Below are 18,529 nucleotides of genomic sequence, written 5' to 3'. Positions count from 1 at the left end.
ACGTAAGGCAGGGTGGTCGTATCCTCCTCCCGAGTTTTACCTTGCAGGAGGGCAGGCCTATTAAGCTACCTGATCCTAAATAAGGGTTTCTTCATAAAAAAAAGAGAGAGAGAGAGAGAAAACAGATGCCAGTTTGAATCCCAGATCTGTGGCCTTCAAATGTAACATAAGATAGGTGGTTCATTTTTTTTTGGAAAAATGATGGTATTGTACGAAAAAAATGATGCATTTCTCAAAAAAACCTATAATTTGCCAAAATCCACGTGATGACAAATTTTGCAAAGTTCTAAATATTTTTATAACCTTTTTACCCTTTGCATGTGCGAACCTCATAAATTTTGCATCTCAAATACTTAAATTTACTCATAAATCTGTAGAACCTCTGTTCTCATATCTATATCTCAGCCATCTATCTGACATTGAAAATTCACATTTTTATAAGTTGAGATATAAATCTCAAACTTTCTTATTTTGATTCAGAACCCAACCACTCTAGGGTTCTCATTTTTGAGATTCAAAACCGCAACATAAAACTATTTTGCAGCAATTGAACAGTCTGTGTTCTAGAAAGTATTTCTCCTCAATCGTTCATCAGATCAACATTATCTTAGTGGCGTTGAAAATTTCACGGCTTGATCTTTCTATATTATTTTTTTTTCATCAAATTCCTGGTGCATGTAGTCGAAAAATAGCACAGAATCACCAAGATAGGCTCAGCTACGTCGGTTTATCTTCTGTTTTAAGAACATTCACGAGGTTGTATCTCAGTGTTCGTTTGTCATTTTTCAGTAAATAAAAAATTGTTGAAAAGATAATTTTTGTCTAGAATCTATGTTTTTTTTAATATTTTTTTGAATTCTTTCATTTTCTGGGTCAAAAATCAGTAACAAGATGAAGTGCAGTGTAGTTGATGTGTGTTTTATCGAAAATAGTCACCAAAAATTTTGTTGAGGGAGAAAAAGGTTTGGGACCACAAGAAACCTTAGGTTATGCAAAAATAGCTTTGGGTTGCAAAAAAAAGTTTTTAAGAAATAAAACATCATATTTAGTGTCACAATTTTCGTACAATAATACCACAATTTTCGCAAGTAGTGTTTTGATTTTCAAGAATTTCGCAACCAACAACACGAAACACTTGACAAAATTCATAGATAGTGTTGCAATTTTTGTACTATAGTACCACCATTTTTGCATCTATAGTACAAAAATTGTAACACTAGTGAATTTCGTCAAGAGTTTCACATTTTTTGTTGCAAAATTCTTGAAAGATTTGTGAAATTCATGAGTTTCGCATGCAGTGATGCAAAATTCCTTTTCAAATGAAAAATTTATGATAATATAGTATAAAAATCACAACACTACTTATGAATTTCGTCAAGAGTTTGGAGTTGTTAGTTGTGAAATTCCTTAAAAGTTTACGAAATTCTTGAAAGGTTTGCAGAATTCATGAAGTTTCCCATGCAATGTGAAATTCCTTTTCATATGCAAAAATTATAACACTATTATACAAAAATCGTGACACTAGTGAATTTTGTCAAGAGTCTCACTTTTATGGTTGTGAAATTCTTGAAAATCAGACACTACTTGCAAAAAATTGTGGTACTACAGTACAAAACATTGAGACATTAAATGCAACTTTTGTTTCTTACAACCTTTTCTGCGCAACCCAAAGTTATTTTCATATAACTTAAGGTTTCTTATAGTCCTCTACCAGTGATCCCAACACCTCTTCCTCTGGCAAAACACACATCGGCAGCACTTTATTTTGCCACTAATTTTGACCTAGAAAATGAAAGAATCCGGAAAAATGCATTGGCTGGCCTCTGCTTGGTAAAATCCTTGGTCCCCTTGGCCCACCGCAAATTATTTCATAAAATTATTACTTCTAGCTATAAAACAATATAGGTTTTTTTTTTTGACAAACAAGAGAGCTCAAGCTCGACTTGTTTATCTTAGCTCAAACTAGACTATGCTTGCCATAAGAATGAGCTAAGCTTGAGCACTTTTAAGCTTGGGGGGTTTGGCTGGTTTACCAGCCTTAGATACATAACTTTTGTCTATAATATCCTTAATAAGAAATTATGTAAGAATCGCATGTCTGTCCATGCGGCCCTATTTGATTGCAGGTAAAAGTTTTAGGAAAAACTTCTTCCAAAACAGGTGAGACCGACTTTTTTTCAGTTTTGGCCTGTTTTTTATGGAAAAAAAAACAGATGTAAAAGCATTAGACCTTTTTTTGACCCATAATAACTTTATCCTATTTTTTTCTCTTCCAGTTATTTCCAAATTGCAAACAGGGCCAACGGACTGCTGGAAGGCACAGCACGGTCCTTCCATGAAGGATGAGCCACAACAAAGGACATCAACACCATCCAGTTTTAAAATGGAGAGCGTGAAGGCCAAACACATGGAGTTCCAGACAGACATGGAGAACCTCCAGCAGCAGGTGAACAAGAATGTCATGGCATCATCACCATCCATCAGGTTGTTTGTGTGGCGCTGGTTCACCGCTAATTGCGACAATGAAGGCAACGCTTGGCACATCACCGGATCAGAGCTCCTCTATGAGTGAATTCTGCAATACCTCTGATCAAGAAACTGATTTGAGACATCTTCCTGATCGACAAACACCTATATCAGGGGTCAACTGGAAGACTGTCCCTTGATCATGCAACTTATGCATGTGACCATGAAGAACGTTCAAGCAAGCATATAAGCATAGAGTTCACTTCCAGTGGGGAGTCCAACAGAAAACATGAATTTTTACCAATTGGATCAATGCGCTACCTGCAAGCGCTAATCAGGAAAAATCAGTTTGTTCAAATATGAGATCGAAAACATTATTACAACCTACAAATCAAAAGTCAATAATCAAGAATGACCTGGGGCCAAATGAGTTAGCTGCACAGTTAAGGTTAAATTGTCATAAAGAAAGGGCCTCGGATTCAATATCTCACGGGGTTTATCCCCCAGCTTGACTAACAGAAAAAGACAAAATACCTGTCAAAGCTTCTCCGGCAAGGAGGGCAGTATTCTAAGCACTATTCCAAGATGGTACCTATTGGATGTGAAAGTACCAAGAATAAGATGCCCGACAGTTTGTAACTTCGTATGCTGAGCATTCTACTAAGAGGTCCACAGTTGAGTGTCGGCAAAATCGTGCACCAAAGCCTTCGTATCCAACGCCCCCTCCTCCCCCCCTCCAACTCCTTGAACACCAGCAGCCCATTTAAACTCCCTGAACATCAAAATCCTCTGCTCCACCCATTACTCCCTCACACCACCTAGCCAAGAACCCACAAATCTCTGCATCTGCACCAGCAATCTCTCCCACTCAGACCACCACAAACTAAAGAGCCTCCTGAAACAAGCCCTTCTCCAGAAACCTTATAAAACAAGCCCTTCTCCAGAAACCTTATAACAACATGCACATAAGCACAGAATAGAATCTTAACCCATCATTGACCATCCTCCTCCAACCTACTGATTCTGCACGTGGCCAAGACCAACACATCACATGTCCTTGAGTCGAAAACAAACCTCTCCATCTCCAACTTTCTCAGCACTTCTGCAGTCACAGAATCATCTAGATAACAGCAGCACAACGTAACCAGTGGAAATCCAGAGTCGTGCATCAACCAGAAGATCTTCTCCACCTTCACAGGGCTGTAGATTGAGATAAAGGTGAGGAAGAAGACCACGTTTGCGCTGACCATGCAGTCAATCATCATCTGACTGTGCCTTGTCAGGTAGGTGGTCCTTGCAGAGAGGTGACTAAGCAGTCGACGATGCTCGACCTGCCAAAGGTGCCACATTTGGTGCAGCCAGGTTCTTGTAATCTGTTTCAGAAATGGGAGGCAGTCAAGACCATGATGAACTGAAGATATCATGGTGATGAGGACACTGTCTCTGAATCTGCTCGAGTAGAGAAGTTGAATCACCCTTCACCACTTCATTTGTCTGCTCGTAGTAGGCCAAAGAGTGTTTGGGCTTAGGAAGTTCTCACTTTTTCATTTTCTACGTTGACGATGGTGGTGGTGACAGCAGTGAGGCGGCGAAGGAGGAACATGAAGGGAGATAGTGGAGTGGAAATGGTGTGGAATAGCAGAGAATGTTTCAGGAGTAGGATATGGGCTTTTGCTTTTAGGAGGGAGAAATGTACTACCAACATAGGAAGCCTCAATGACAAATTGGAATATCCAATTTGTTACAATACTTCAAGATTAGAACTTTGGACTTCTATCAGTTTCTGTGAATACGACCCTAGTTTTTCAGCTTCATCAAGCCCAATCATGTAAAATCACAGTGATTCGAGCTATCTAGAACCAACTTGAACCAATCCTCGTATAGTTAAAATCTAAGTCTCAGACTGGATAGAACTTTGTATTTAACTTGGCTAAGTCTTTCATCTATTCAAAGTCCACTCCTTGAGAAATCCTATCATTGTATGAATTTATTATCAGGAATTGTACAGGCCATGAGATGCCCTCATGAAACAAATGGAATGAAAAGATGGGTAAGTCACAGATTATAGTCACTATAATCATCTTTTCCAACATAATCAGGTGAAGTGTTGTCAAAGAATTCATGGCTCCAGTCATCAGCATCATGAGTTTCATGAGAATCTAGATGACTATAATTCTTGAACTTCCCATCGTCTTCCTGAAAATCAAAATGAAATGCCATGATCTTATCAATATCAGTAGAACTTGCATCAAAAGAAACCCATTTGTGAGTTGCTTGTATGTGCTCAAGTGTGTGTGTGTGTGTGTGTGTGAGAGAGAGAGAGAGAGAGACCTCTGTTTGCCCATCTATATCAGGTGATTCAGCACTTTTGCAGGACATAGTTTCTGCTTGAGATTGCAATTGGTCGATCACCAACTGGAAATGGCTATGATCTGCAAAAGAATGAGTAGTTTTCTCTTAACCAAGGAACATTTCTAAACTCAACCAAAAAAAAAAAAGAAAATTGACAGAAATGCATCAGCACAGTTCTACGGCTTCTGCCTATGGCATCTAAAATGGTGAAGAAAAACAAAAGTACCCATAACACCATAAAGATAAATGGTATCCCTAAAATGAACCAGATGAACAATATTTTTAAAATGAAAGTGTCAGAGTTTAGCATTTCCCTCATACATTCCATGAAACATAATTTACTGAAAATCGAGACCTACAATCTGGGTCAAGCATCATATATTCTGAACTAATGGGCAAACAACAAACTACCACCAACCCATAATAACACCCCTTCTTGACGAGAAGCTCCTAATGTTAGTTTTGACTTGCTTTAATAAAAAAGAAAAAAAAAGAGGGAATGCAAAACAGTGGAAGCTATTAGGATCATAAAACGGACCCACTCATCAGGCGTTAACGGCATAATAGATGTTTCTTGACCCAACTTTTCTGTGATATCCAGTCATAGCAAACAATAGTAAGATTCCCATGCCACATACACGAGAAATTATCTTTGTCTCGTATAAAATTCCAAATCAAAATAGAACAGAAATGGCAACATAAATGGCAATAGTACATGTATCAGTCTCCTATAATGTAAACTTCTGATCTAATGATTCAAAGGGATACCAACAAAAAATAGTCTTTACAGAGAGAAAGTTTAAATAGAATAGATTCAGCAACATCTAAAGTCGAGACCTTTTGATCTGTTAACTAAAGCATCAGCAACTTGCAAAGGGTGTTTTCGCTCTTCCTTCTTGTATTTCAGCTTCACTTGGTGTCGTGAGCGGCCTGGGAAAAGATTCTGGATCATTTCAAAATCTGTTCCAAACTGCCGAACAGCCTGATGGTAGAATCAGATAGAATATGTTATTTTTGCATAAACAAGATATCTTACTAAGTCAAGAAACCAAGTTTATACAGGACATCTAGGCAATTGCATGTTGTTGCACAACATCATATATGACAGAAAAATACCAAAAGGCTAAAACTGTTTTCAGAAATACCTTGTAGAACAACTCAGTGTCTGATTCTGACCATCTCTCAGAAGGTGTTCGCTTCATGAATGAGTGGTAGTTGAGTTTAGGTTGTTTCGGTTCATCTGGTTGATCAGTTTGATCACCATCTACATTTAGACATGGCATAGAACCTTGAAAGGTTCCATCAAAAGAAGCCCCTCCTTGAACACTAGCCCCATTTCTACAAAAACGAAGTTGTTTATTTATATAAGAGAGAAAAGAATAGCAGCAGTAACACATATAATAACTCACTTGCACAAGACAATTATTATTTAAATAAAACCCTACTAAAGGATAAACATGTTCAAGAGTGTGATTACAGCACGTACATGGCACACTGATTGTTAAATTGTTTGTATATATATATATATATATTGTAACTAAGTATTAGGTTAGTTAGACTTTTTAGTTTTATTTGAACTAGTCAACAAAATGTTGACTAGTCAAATAGAGACGATGGAAAAGGTCAGCTCCAACGTCTCTTAGGTATTCCTTGTTGTGTATATAAAGGGTTGAAACTTGAAACCCCTATCTTGTAACAATGCATTTTGTTGCATTTCTTTGATCAATAAAATAATATTTTTTATCTCTTTTGTGAGAATACCCCTTTGAGGGTTTTGTGTGTAAACTCCTCTCTGAGTGTTTCTCTTGTTGATTGTCCACTTGTGTATTTTGTGGACTTTGGTGGTGATATTTGAATATCACCCTTTCATTTCATGGTATCAGAGCTTGGTGATCATGATGCAGCATCAGGAAGCATGTCACCCAAAGCTTGGAGGTGTTAAAACTCATTTGTAACTCTTATTCAAGTGCTTGTGAGATCGTTATTGTGTTTTTAAAGCTTCAAGTAATAGATTGGTGATGGTTACTTGGTGGTGGAGTGCTCGTTGCTTAATCATCTTCCTTTTTTCTCTTCTTCATTCTTTTCTTCTCTTTCCATCTCCTTTAGCCCTTGTAAAATGGATGACAATGAAAATGTCATCATAAAACTCAATGATTTCAATTATGTAACATGGGCTTCAATCATAAAGCACTTCATATGGAGAAAAGGGTTATGGAGATTAGTGGATGAGACCGCTCACCGAAGTAAAAGGTGAAAGAGAAGTACCTCTTATGGAGGTTGAAAAAAACCAAGGCAATGGTCAAATATGCGAAGAAATGGAGAATGGGGCATGCGAAAATTATGTCTTGGCTTATTAGTAGTGTCGATATTAAAAAGCACTCCAGCCTTACTAAATTTGAACATGCAAATAAGGCATGAGATTATCTTAAGAGAATGTATTCTCTTAAAGATATTGCACATGTGTACAATTTGCAAGACAAAATCCGAAATATAACTCAAGGGGACAAGAATATTAGAAAATACTATAATGAGTTGCCCGAGCTTTGAGAAGAGCTGGCTATTCTTGAACCAAAATGGCATTGTCCCGAAGATATAGAACCTCACCAAAACCAAATAGATGTGGAGCACTTTTACCAATTCATCAATGGATTGAGGTCGGAATTTAAATCCACCAAATTCGTTCTTCACCGAGAGAAAATTCCCTCAATTGAATACACTATAGAAGAATTAAGTATGGAGAAAAATATGTTGAAAAAATGCTCCACCAAGAATGAGGATGACTTGGTCCTTGCTGTATCTAGAGCAGGGAATTAGATCCGTACTTACAAACCACCGCACTATGGAAGACAAGGAAATGAGTATGATAGAAAAAATACTATTTGCCACTATTGTCACGAGCCAAGACACATAATACCCTAATGTCCCATACTTAAAAGGCCTTTTGAGAAAAAAGTTTTTCAATGAGCTCTCCTCAAGAGCCAAATGACATTTTTCATACTCAAGAATCATCTCTTGAAAGCATGTCCCCAGCTCAATTCATGGAAGTTCTTCAACCTCTTCTCAAAGGAGCATCTTCATCCACTAGAGTTGTTGTCTCGTCCTTCTCAGATCCTAATAAAAATCCTTTGCTTCTTGATTCTGGTGTCTCGTTCCACATGACACTCAACAATAACATTTTATCTGAATGTCATGATAACTCAAGTGTGTCCAATGTGTTTATTGCGGATGGTACATCTCTTGAAAGTTGAACTAAAAGGCATATAAAATTTTGAAAAAATTTCTCAAAAATTAAATTTTTTTTTTCCAAAAGTTAGATTTATCCCTAAATTAAATTTAAATCTTTTATATGTCTCATAAATATCAGATCATGGATGTAATGTCTCATTCTCCTTTGATGGCAAAGATACCGCAACACACTTTGGTTGGTGTACACATGTTGACATGGGTACGGGTAATAGACACGCCATTTCGGATGTCCTATATTATATTATATATTATATTTTCAATATATAATATATATTTTAGATATATAATATATATTTTCAGTATATGTTTAGTCGTGTCTCCGTACCCACATTTTTTTGAATACTCGATTATTTTCTTATTATTTTTAAAGTTAAAGAATCTTTCTTTTTTCAAAAAAGACATTCCTTAAAACATACAGTTTTTCATTTTTAAAATCAAAACACATGTATCATTTTTTGTTATTTCCCAGTATATACACTCATTTTTTGAATATGATGTCTCTTGGCAGCCCAACATTCCATACCATATAATAAAGCGGGCCTAATAGTCGTCCTATAAAACTTTCCCTTCAACCGCAATGACATTCTAGGATGGCCACTGATTGGACTTTAGTAGCCTTAGCCTTTATTAAAAAATAGCCTATATACCAGATGGATGTCAAAAATGCTTTCCTTAATGAAAACCTAGTGGAAGAAATATATATGGAAGCTCCACCTGGTATCATTATCCCGAAGGGAAAAGCTCTTCGTTTGGACAAAGCTTTTTATAGTCTTAAATAAGACCCGAAAGCTTGATATAATAGGTTTAGTCAGGTCATGCTTGATATTGGATTTCGACCTTGTTTATCTAACACAACATTATTTGTTAAGTTCTCTAATGCAGGTATTATCATCATTTTTCTCTATGTGAACGATATGATTATCGCCAAAGGAGATAAACAAGGAGTTGAAAACAATAAAAAACTTTTCAAAAAATATTTTGAAATGACAGACTTGGGTTTTTTAAAATATTTTCTAGGAATAGAAGTTGCTTATTCTCTTAGAGGTTATCTATTATCTCAATCTAAATTTGTGCTTGATGTTTTTTTAGGTCTGTATTACAGATGACAAGAAAGTTGATACTTAATAAAAAAAATGAGAATTTAAGATGGAGAACCATGTGAAGATCCAACCCCTTAGATACAACTTATAGAAGCACTTTTTTATCTTTCAATTACTAGACCTGATATAGCACATGTTGTACACACAACCAGTCAATTTCAGCATGAATATATGGACATAGTTGTGTTGCAGGGCCTCAGAAAATCCTTACAAAATTTTGGGAACATTGAACTTTATCTTGATATTTGTAAGTGTGTTTCTGATGTAGAGTTGATTGGACCATGCCTTATATATCTGCACATAAATGCATATAAGCTTTGGATAATGAGAATGTTGTGATGTATATATATTATGCTGATAAATGTGGGCATTTTATGCTATTGGTTTTGAACAGGCTGGCTGCCAACTATTGTGTAGGTCTCAGAGATGGTTGCATGAGGGATCAGTTATGTTAGATGGATTAGTGGATTCACTCTATGTTCATTGAGGGGTACTGGGTTTGATTCCTTACCTGGAGCTACCAAAAGGAATGAATGGACATGTGAAATTTGATTGACTTTTACTAATTTTGTGATTTTATATTAAGTTGGTAAGCCTATTGTTATTATGCTATTTGTTCTTTGAAAAATGAACACTTACATATGAAAAAAATGCCCATAGCCTTTGAAAAATGAAAAAAGAAAAAAGTGCCCAAAACTCGCCCGAGTCAACCCGAGTCAGCCCGAGTCAAGGCCGAGTTTTCGCAGAACGAGTTTAGCTTGCCGAGTTGACTCGTTGGAGGGCCGAGCCGAGCCGAGTTACCGAGTTGACTCGGCGAGTTTTAAAACCATGATTAAAATGGATTGTCACTATGTATGAGAGGAGTATCTAGAAGGCATTATCGATCTTTCCTATGTTATCTCATAATATCAGTTGGCGGATTTCTTCACCCAACCTCTCATTGCTCCTAGATTTCACTTTCACTTAGAGAAACTTTGGTTGTTTAGCCATAAAGTTTGAGGGGGGTTGTTAAATTATATGTACATACATAGATACGTATGTATATATATTATGTACATATGTATTCTCTCTCTCTCTCTCTCTATATATATATATATATAGATAGATAGATTGTAACTACGTATTAGGTTAGCCTTTTTAGTTCCATTTTAGTTTTATTTGAACTAGTCAACAAAATGTTAACAAGTTAAATAGAGCCATTGGGCCATTTCCAACATCTCTTAGGTGCTCCTTGTTGTGTATATAAAGGGTTGAAACTCCTCTCTTGTAACAATGCATTTTGTTGCATTTCTTTGATCAATAAAATAATATTTTTTGTCTCTTTTGTGAGAATACCCCTTTGAGGGTTTTGTATGTGAACTCCTTTGTGAGTTTCTCTTGTTGATTGTCCACTTGTGTATTTTGTGGACTTTGGTGGTGATATTTGAATATCACCGTTTCATTACACTGATCATATCACAGCCATGGATTGCCATGAGGTGGGTAGCAACATAAAGAAACTGGGCTAAGTTTTGAGCTGTTGGAGCTCAACTTGGTACATAGCAGCACAGCTTGCACAAGGCTCGAGTTCAAGACTTGTCAAGCCCAAACAATCTCAAGATTGGCTTGGCCAAATTTGAGCCAGCTTTATTAAGAATTAATTTTACTCTTCCTTATATAAATACCCCCTTTTATAATGATATTCTTCAGAGGGATAATTTGGGTATAAACTCTATGAAAGTTAAAGATAGAGGATATTGTCTTGAGTGTATTTCTTGTCAATCTTTTTTATTGATATAAGGAATATGAAAACTGATTACGAAACTACGATTAAAAAGTTCATGGCCTGCGGTTATAGATATAGCTTATAATCCAAGGGTTATGACCATTACCATGATAATTTGCCCTCCACTAATACCAGTGTGACCTCTCGGGAGGCTAAAAGCAATAGCAATTTGCAATTGTAAAGTATTCTGTATGGCATTTATTATTGGTTGAAATGCCGTAGCAAAGTATTCTGTAGTTAAACCCGTCATTAACTTATAGGTTTAAAAGAAATGCTATAACAAAGTATTCTGAGAGACTTGACATCCTTGGTTTAAAATACATTAATCGCAAAGTGGCTATAATATCCATAAAATAAGCCCTATCCCATGCAAATCTGTCCTATCCCACGTCCATGCAAATCTACCTGACCCCACGTCCCTTGAAATCAGCCTTATCCCAGCTAAATACGACAAAAGGGTAATATACTTGATACAAGCTATTACCTGACCCCACGTTAAATCGTGATATATGTCGTAAAATGGCTAATCTACCTGACCCCACGTCCCTTGAAATCAGCCTTATCCCAGCTAAATACAACAAAAGGCTAATATACTTTATACCATCAATTACCTGACCCCACGTTAAATCAAGATATATGGCGTAAAATTGTTGATTTACCTGACCCCACGTAAAAAAAGTATATACCCCCTGGTTATGGTATAACCTATATCCTGATTTAACGTGGGGTCAGGTAATAACTTGTATTAAGTATATTAGCGTTTTTGTTGTATTTAGCTGGGATAAGGCTGATTTGAAGGGATGTGGGGTTAGGTAGATTTGCATGGACGTGGGATAGGGCAGATTTGCATGGGATAGGGCTTATTTTATGGATATTATAGCAACGGGATAGGGCTTATTCTATGGATATTATAACCACTTTGCGATTAATGTATTTTAAACCAAGGATGTCAAGTCTCTCAGAATACTTTGCTATAGCATTTCTTTTAAACCTATAAGTTAATGGCGGGTTTAACTGCAGAATACTTTGCTACGGCATTTCAACCAATAATAAATGTCATACGGAATACTTTATAATTGCAAATTGCAAATTGCTATTGCTTTTAGCCTCCCCAAAGGTCACACTAGTATTAGTGTAGGGCAAATTATTATGGTAATGGTCATAAGTTCATAACCCTTGGATTATAAGCGAAGGCCATGAACTTTTTAATCGTAGTTTCGTAATCATTTTTCATATTCCTTGTATCAATAAAAAAGATTGACAAGAAATACACCCAAGACAATATCCTCTATCTTTAACTTTCATAGAGTTTATACCCAAATTATCCCTCTAAAGAGTATCATTATAAAAGGGGGTATTTATATACCCCCCATAATATCCTTTTCCTCTCTGAAGAGTATCATTTAGTGAGGGGCCTAAGAAGACTTGGATGGAGATGATAGGAAAGGATATGAATGCTTTGAACCTCAGAGAGGACATGGCATTGGATAGAAATGATTGGAGGAGAAGGATTCATGTGGAAGACCCAGAATGATTTTCTTTTTTGGTTCATATTGCCGACCCCAATTGTTTTGGGATGAAGGCTTAGTTGTTGTTGTTGTTTTTACATCAGAAATTCAGAAAGGAAACAAAACTCATCGCTGCCTACCTATGTCACATGGGTGCGGGTGCGGGGGTGCGGTAGGGGCAAAAATGTAATATATATATATATATATATATATATATATATATATATATATATATATAAATAAAAGTGGTCGGCGGGTTTTTTCAAATTTCACAGTCAGCTGCTTGACAGAACAGCTGCTGTCAGCAGCTGCAGCTGCAGCTGACAGCTGCTGTCAGCATTTTTTTTTTAAAAAAAATTCGCAGCCCATTTAGGCAAATTTTTAAAAAAAAAAATCCAAAAAATAAAATGGACCTAAATGATCCTGGGTGCGGTCAACGCACCCAGGATCGGGTTGACCGCACCCGGTGCCGCACCCGCACCCGCACCCGCGTCGAGTCGCGTCGACGCGGGTGCGGCACCCTGCTAGCCGAATCCCTGTGACATAGCTGCCTACACATAAGCCCTGTAAGTTGGCCAGTGCACTAACCATCACTTTCTTGCATATGTGAATTACATTATATTAAATCAATCTTTTAATGTAATGAGTTTGCTGAAAGAAGCCCATGCTCGGCCCTGAGCTTGGTTTATCTATTAGACAAGTGAGCTCATTGGGCCCAAGCCCCTAGACTGATTGCCCACCTTAGAAATGGGGGAATCAATGGGAGATTTGGGGAAACGAGAGGGCAGGCTTATGTGGCAGCAGCAAAATCCTCTAGTAGAAAGTGGCTCCATTTTGGCTCTTATTCCATGTCCCTTCATACACTAGCCATATTGAAAATTTCATAAAAATGGCTGTATAACAACCGCGTCTATGTGACAGTCCAGTAGGTAATGGGGAAAAATTAACGCCCAAAACCCATAAGACTCGGGCCCACAAGAATAACAACTAAGCTGGTTTTTCAATGGTTTAGGGTTAGGACCTGGACTGTGGGGCCCTAACAGGCATCAAATTAGCTAGGTTAGGCTGGCTACACCGTGGAAATGCATGCCATTGCTTGCAAGAATTTTCTCATGAAAAGCTTTAAGAGAAGCTTGTGCAAACATTGATCTCACTGACAGCAGCTCGATTGTGAATGTTACACTCATAAAGTAACAATGCAAAATCTAGAAATCCAACATAATAAAAGGTGCTTTTTATTGGATATGGAACCACAACATATACAATCATACCTCTCAGTAGTGACAGAGCTATTCCCTGCTGCTGCTGTTTTATTCTGCAAAGTTCAGCAAACACACAAGCTTATCAACAATGCATAAACCAACACCTCCATACAGAAGATATCATACAAGTATCATTTTTCTAACGAAATGGATCACAAATTCCACAACCGTGCAAGCAACGGAAGTTAACTTCATCAAAGCCTACATATCAGCATGGGACATGAAAATCATAGTATAGATTATACAAGATGGATAACTTACAAGACTCTGTCCTCTTCTTGAGTCAGAAATGAATCAAATTCAACCTCGCTCCAGATCATATAGAATGTTATAAACCATTAAAAGTGTAATATCAAAGTGCATGTTTGCAACCGTCTCAGACCAAAGACAAAAAAAAAAACAAAGAACGAGTTTGGGAAACCAAGAAAAAAAAAACTTTGTATGAGGGGAAATCAGTAACTTCATCCTATTAACTCAAGCTGGGTTAATGTTAACCCAAGTTAACATGATAGAAATGTGTCTTTGATTAACAGTGAATAAATTTATGGATATTTTTTTACATCTAAAACTAAGGTGTGTTTTTGAAAATTTCTCAAAAATAAAAAATACAAGAAGAAAAGAAAAGAGGCTGATTCTGCAATCGGAGTTGAATCGGCTGATTCTTTGAGCAGGGCCCGGTTCGGCAATGAAGTGAATCAATTTGAGGCCAATTCAGTTAGCAATAAGTGCATTTTACTTAACCTTTATAGTACGATGAATATAGCCAATAGCTACAGCTACAAACTGGAGTTCGCTGGTTAACTGCCCCAAGGATCAACACATACCAAGGGTGCACACCAGCCCTCTAGTCCTCGCCCCCATGCTTAACAGTTAACACAAACCCAGTCTAGCAGACCACCTTGATTGACTAGGGCCTCTTCCCTCAGTTCACCACCCCTGGGTATAGGATACCAAATTTCTTTGAACTCCATTTTGATAACATTGATTCACGGGGTCAGAGCTGTGACCCCACTTTCTCATGTAAGTGGGCACCAGCTCCCTCAGCTATCCACCAGTTCCTTAGCTTGCACTTTCTCAAGTTTGCAATCACTTGAGCTAGTGGCTGGTTGAGCTTTCTTTCTCAGAAACCTGAGAAAGTGGTGCTTTCTGAGCTGCTTAAAATGTCCCCAAAGGATTTAACAGTTTGGCAATTAAACTCAACCAAGTGGCAAGGTTGAAGATGGTCTTACCAATATCTTCTCCTTGATATCTGCCAACAAGATAAGGTCTTTCAGGACGAGCTTCTTAGGGTTAATTTCATCTTTGGGGGTTTCCAGCAAGGTTTGGTCCACTAGAGAAAAGATCAACAGCAGATAATGGCATTACAATTAAATTATACGAGCAAGAACACACATACAACATCAATTGATTAAAAAAAACACTGAGAGGCATGGCAAGGGAAGATACCTAGCTTTCTGCTTTGTCTTATGGAGTGAGAAAACTTCTTTTTGGGTTCTTTTTGGGTTGAGTCAAGTCCTTCATTAACCTTCTTAACTTTGTGTGACAATTTAGAACGATTTGTTGGTCTTGATTCCTCAGAAAGTTTCCTCTTGCCTTTAGCCATCATTTTCTGCTTGGTCAAATTCCCGTCAGAGAAATCAATGTCACTATCCTTGTCATCCATCGCAGAATTATCTGAGGTTTCAAGAGCAGTTCCAATGCATTGGTCTTTGCTTCCCTCACTTGTTTCATCTATACGGTCAAGAACATCTGTTCTTCGCTTCCTTAATTTTCTTGAGGAACCAGGTGCAGGGGGCACTGCATCATCACCAACATCTTCAGCAAGCTGAAGCACAATAGAAAAAAGAACACTGTGATATGCATGTTTTACATAAGGAATATGCAGAAAGCTGGCGAGATTGTTGTAACATGAGAAAGTCAAAGTTGCAAAAACCAACCTCGTCACTCATACCAGAAAGACATGTTTGTGCTGGATGCAATGGATCTCCCTCAAGGCTGCTTTCAAATGTGTGTCGAGAAAATGGTGAGCTCAGGAACGATGGCTCTTCAAATGCATCAGAAACATCAGACACTAATTGATCTTCTAGGGGATGAGCTGCTGGCTCGTCAGCTTGGCTGTCCAGCAATGGATTCTCGGATACAAAACCATTAATTAGAGAGACATCAGCAGAAGAAACAAATAATGCATGCAAGTTTGCTGAAGTTTCCATGGGGTGGTTTTTTTGAGAAGAAATGAGATGAGTATCATTGCCAGCAATGTCAGCTTGAATAGAAGCCATACAAGTATCCATGGCTGGAGCCAGTGAGGGAGTTATAATGTTTTCCTTCGCAAGTGATTTCTTAGCTTTTGGTTGGAACTTACTTACTCTCTGACCTGTTCAAAGTGTGATATACTTAGCAATAATTAAAGTCAGAATGAAAATGATGAAAAAGCAATCCTATGGTTTGATGAACCTATTCCTACCAATGGATGTAGAATTAACAAGGAGATCCTCAAGCACATCCAAATCAGAATCCACGCCATGAGAAGGAAGAGAAGATTTTTCTCTATCATTGTTGACTTGTTCAGAAGGCTTCTGGACATTGGAATTTGTAGCTAATGATTGAGCTGTGACCATCTTCTTGTTCCGCAAATTTTTAACTTTTGGTTGAAACCTGCTTGTCCCATGTCCTGTCAAAAATACACCTTTCAGCAGCTACCAAAGAACACAACGAGAAAAAAGAGGGAACTAGTGTCCCCTCTATACTTATTCTAGGCTTACCAGTAGGCAAAGAATTAGTGAGTACATCATCGAGAGCATCAAGGTCTGAATGTAAATCCTTGGAATGATATATAGTTGGGTCTCCCCTTACATTCTCAACTTGACTGCAATGTATTTCAGCATTCACATTACAAACTACGGTGGAAGATTCAGGGGGCTCATTTCCCTGCTGACTCGCAGTCTCTTGACCTGTTCAAGGTACACCACTTAAAAAAGGAATTGTGACAAGGAACACGAATTTGTTGTTGGCAGCCTTACCATCAGATGTGCATTCGGCACGAACAGCATCAACATTATCAAGATCAAAAGAAACGTCCTCGGAAGATACAGGGATAGGATTCTCTAAAACATTAGAAGCTACCTCAGCACCAACATTTGGAGCTATAGAGGAAGATTTAGGGACTTCCGCTTCTTGAAAATTGTTCACAGTTGGCTGAACGTCACTTGTTTCAAACCCTATCAAAGGTAATAGGAATAAAAAATGAAAGCATAAGTAAAAACATGAAACTGGTAACACGTCACTAGTGAATCAAATCCTACCATTGGGTATGCATTCTGAAATGCCACCATCAAAAGCATCCAAGTCATAGCCCATCCCATGAGAAGAATAGAGAAAAGAATCCTCCCCAACATTCTCTACACTAAGGGACGTCTCAACACCCACAATAGGAGCTATGGAGGAAGAAATAAACATTTTCTCGCCCCGAAGATCGCCCTCATTTGATTGGCATGAGCTAACAAGTTGGCCTATAAAAACTGCACCAATTTGCAATCAAATGCAAGAACATGATGAAGTTCACCTCTATAACCAGATTCCAGCCATATACAAAAGGGGATGAAATTCAAAAAATATTATGGGAAGAGAATATATAAGAATCAATCCTACCACTCTCAATTTTAGTAGAAGGAACCCGAGAATCAACATGATGAACTGTGGGTGAATGTTCATCTGATTTCTTGCCCTGCAAATTGCTAACATTTGGTAGCAACTCATTTATATCTGGACCTATCAAAAGTTTACACTTTATATTTAGCACAAAAAATGAAAAGCCAAGCATAAACAAGAAAATGATGAAAACAAAATTTAACAAAAGCCATGTTTGTGTTGGTAACTCCAAGCTCACCGTCAGACACAGGGCTAGAAACAATACCATCTGTAACACTAGCTTGGGAAGAAGGCACCGGAGCGTCGATACGGGGAGCCGACCCCAACGAAGATGCGGTACGAGTCCGAGCATCGACACGTTGAGTTGCAGACGAAGGTTTAAGCGTCTTCTTCTCTTGTAACTTGTTGATCTTCGGTCGGAACTTGCTCAAGCCGGCGTTGTGACCTGTCAAGAGAAGGAGCACTTAGGAGATAAACAATGGAATTATCAAACACAAACCGTCTATTTGATGGTTCTGCAAGCTCACCGGTGGAAGTAGCGAGGGCATCATCAAGAGCATCCAAGTCCGACATGCTTCAACCAAACTATACCCTATTCAAATTCATGAATTCTGTGCACCCAAACAACAATGGGGGAAAGGAAAAACGAAGTAACAACATTAGCTATCACTTTGAGATGCGCAAGAAGTCGACGCAATCGTAGGAAAAGGGTTATAATTTGTACTTCATTGGTCGCATATTTTGCAGATCGTTAGAAGAAAAGGAGGAGCGTTAAAAGCTTCAATGAATCAGGATTAGGGTTTTGCGGTTTCTCAAGTCTGCACCAATTTGAGAAACGTGCAAATGCTAATAAGAAGAGAGAAGGGGGCAGCTTCGAACCAGAACCTTTGTTTGGCGAAAAGATTTTATTTGGCAAGAGCAGGAATTCACGGCGCCACAGACGCCCTTTCTCCCTACATAAACAGGTCTAAAGGCTTTCATATGTGGTTTTTAGGATAATAGCCCTGATTGATACCTAGCTGGCTAGCTAGGCCTCTCAACGGATTGGGTTGGACCCGATCACAATCTGGATCGGGCTATAGAACCTTAGTTTAAAACCAATGAAATAGGTCTCACATTTACAAAAACTTACAAACTTTAATTTTACAATTCATTTTCAGGTCGCATAGAGAGAAAGAGAGA

The 18,529-nt window shown here is 37.9% G+C and overlaps 1 protein-coding gene across 4 annotated transcripts; it reads right to left on the bottom strand.

Annotated features, from left to right (window-relative positions):
* Window positions 1-669: 669 nt before the first annotated feature.
* LOC149839522 (uncharacterized) lies at window positions 670-18,272 on the bottom strand. 4 transcript variants are annotated; one of them, XR_016431327.1, is made up of 17 exons: window positions 18,072-18,272; window positions 17,875-17,958; window positions 17,586-17,792; window positions 17,348-17,467; window positions 17,002-17,217; window positions 16,720-16,917; window positions 16,462-16,650; window positions 16,164-16,370; window positions 15,637-16,073; window positions 15,146-15,524; window positions 14,929-15,029; window positions 13,709-13,752; window positions 5,964-6,156; window positions 5,656-5,800; window positions 4,798-4,898; window positions 3,001-4,662; window positions 670-2,787 (listed from the first exon to the last, which is right to left on the bottom strand). XR_016431327.1 is itself a non-coding variant. In XM_090002590.1 (16 exons), exons 2-16 carry the CDS (start codon window positions 17,918-17,920, stop codon window positions 4,522-4,524), a joined length of 2,724 nt encoding a protein of 907 aa, XP_089858716.1. In that variant the 5' UTR covers window positions 17,921-17,958; window positions 18,072-18,272; the 3' UTR covers window positions 2,801-4,521. The 4 variants fall into 4 exon arrangements, 1 of the variants encoding a protein (XP_089858716.1); XR_016431329.1 differs by having other exon boundaries at window positions 17,613-17,792; XR_016431328.1 differs by lacking the exon at window positions 18,072-18,272 and having other exon boundaries at window positions 17,875-18,007.
* Between the last annotated feature and the right edge of the window lie 257 nt (window positions 18,273-18,529).

The sequence above is a fragment of the Nuphar pumila genome, chromosome 4 (genome assembly GCF_984573655.1).
Source record: "Nuphar pumila chromosome 4, dmNupPumi1.hap1.1, whole genome shotgun sequence".
NCBI classification, from domain to species: Eukaryota; Viridiplantae; Streptophyta; class Magnoliopsida; order Nymphaeales; family Nymphaeaceae; genus Nuphar; species Nuphar pumila.
This window is presented reverse-complemented; position numbering and strand designations above follow the sequence as displayed.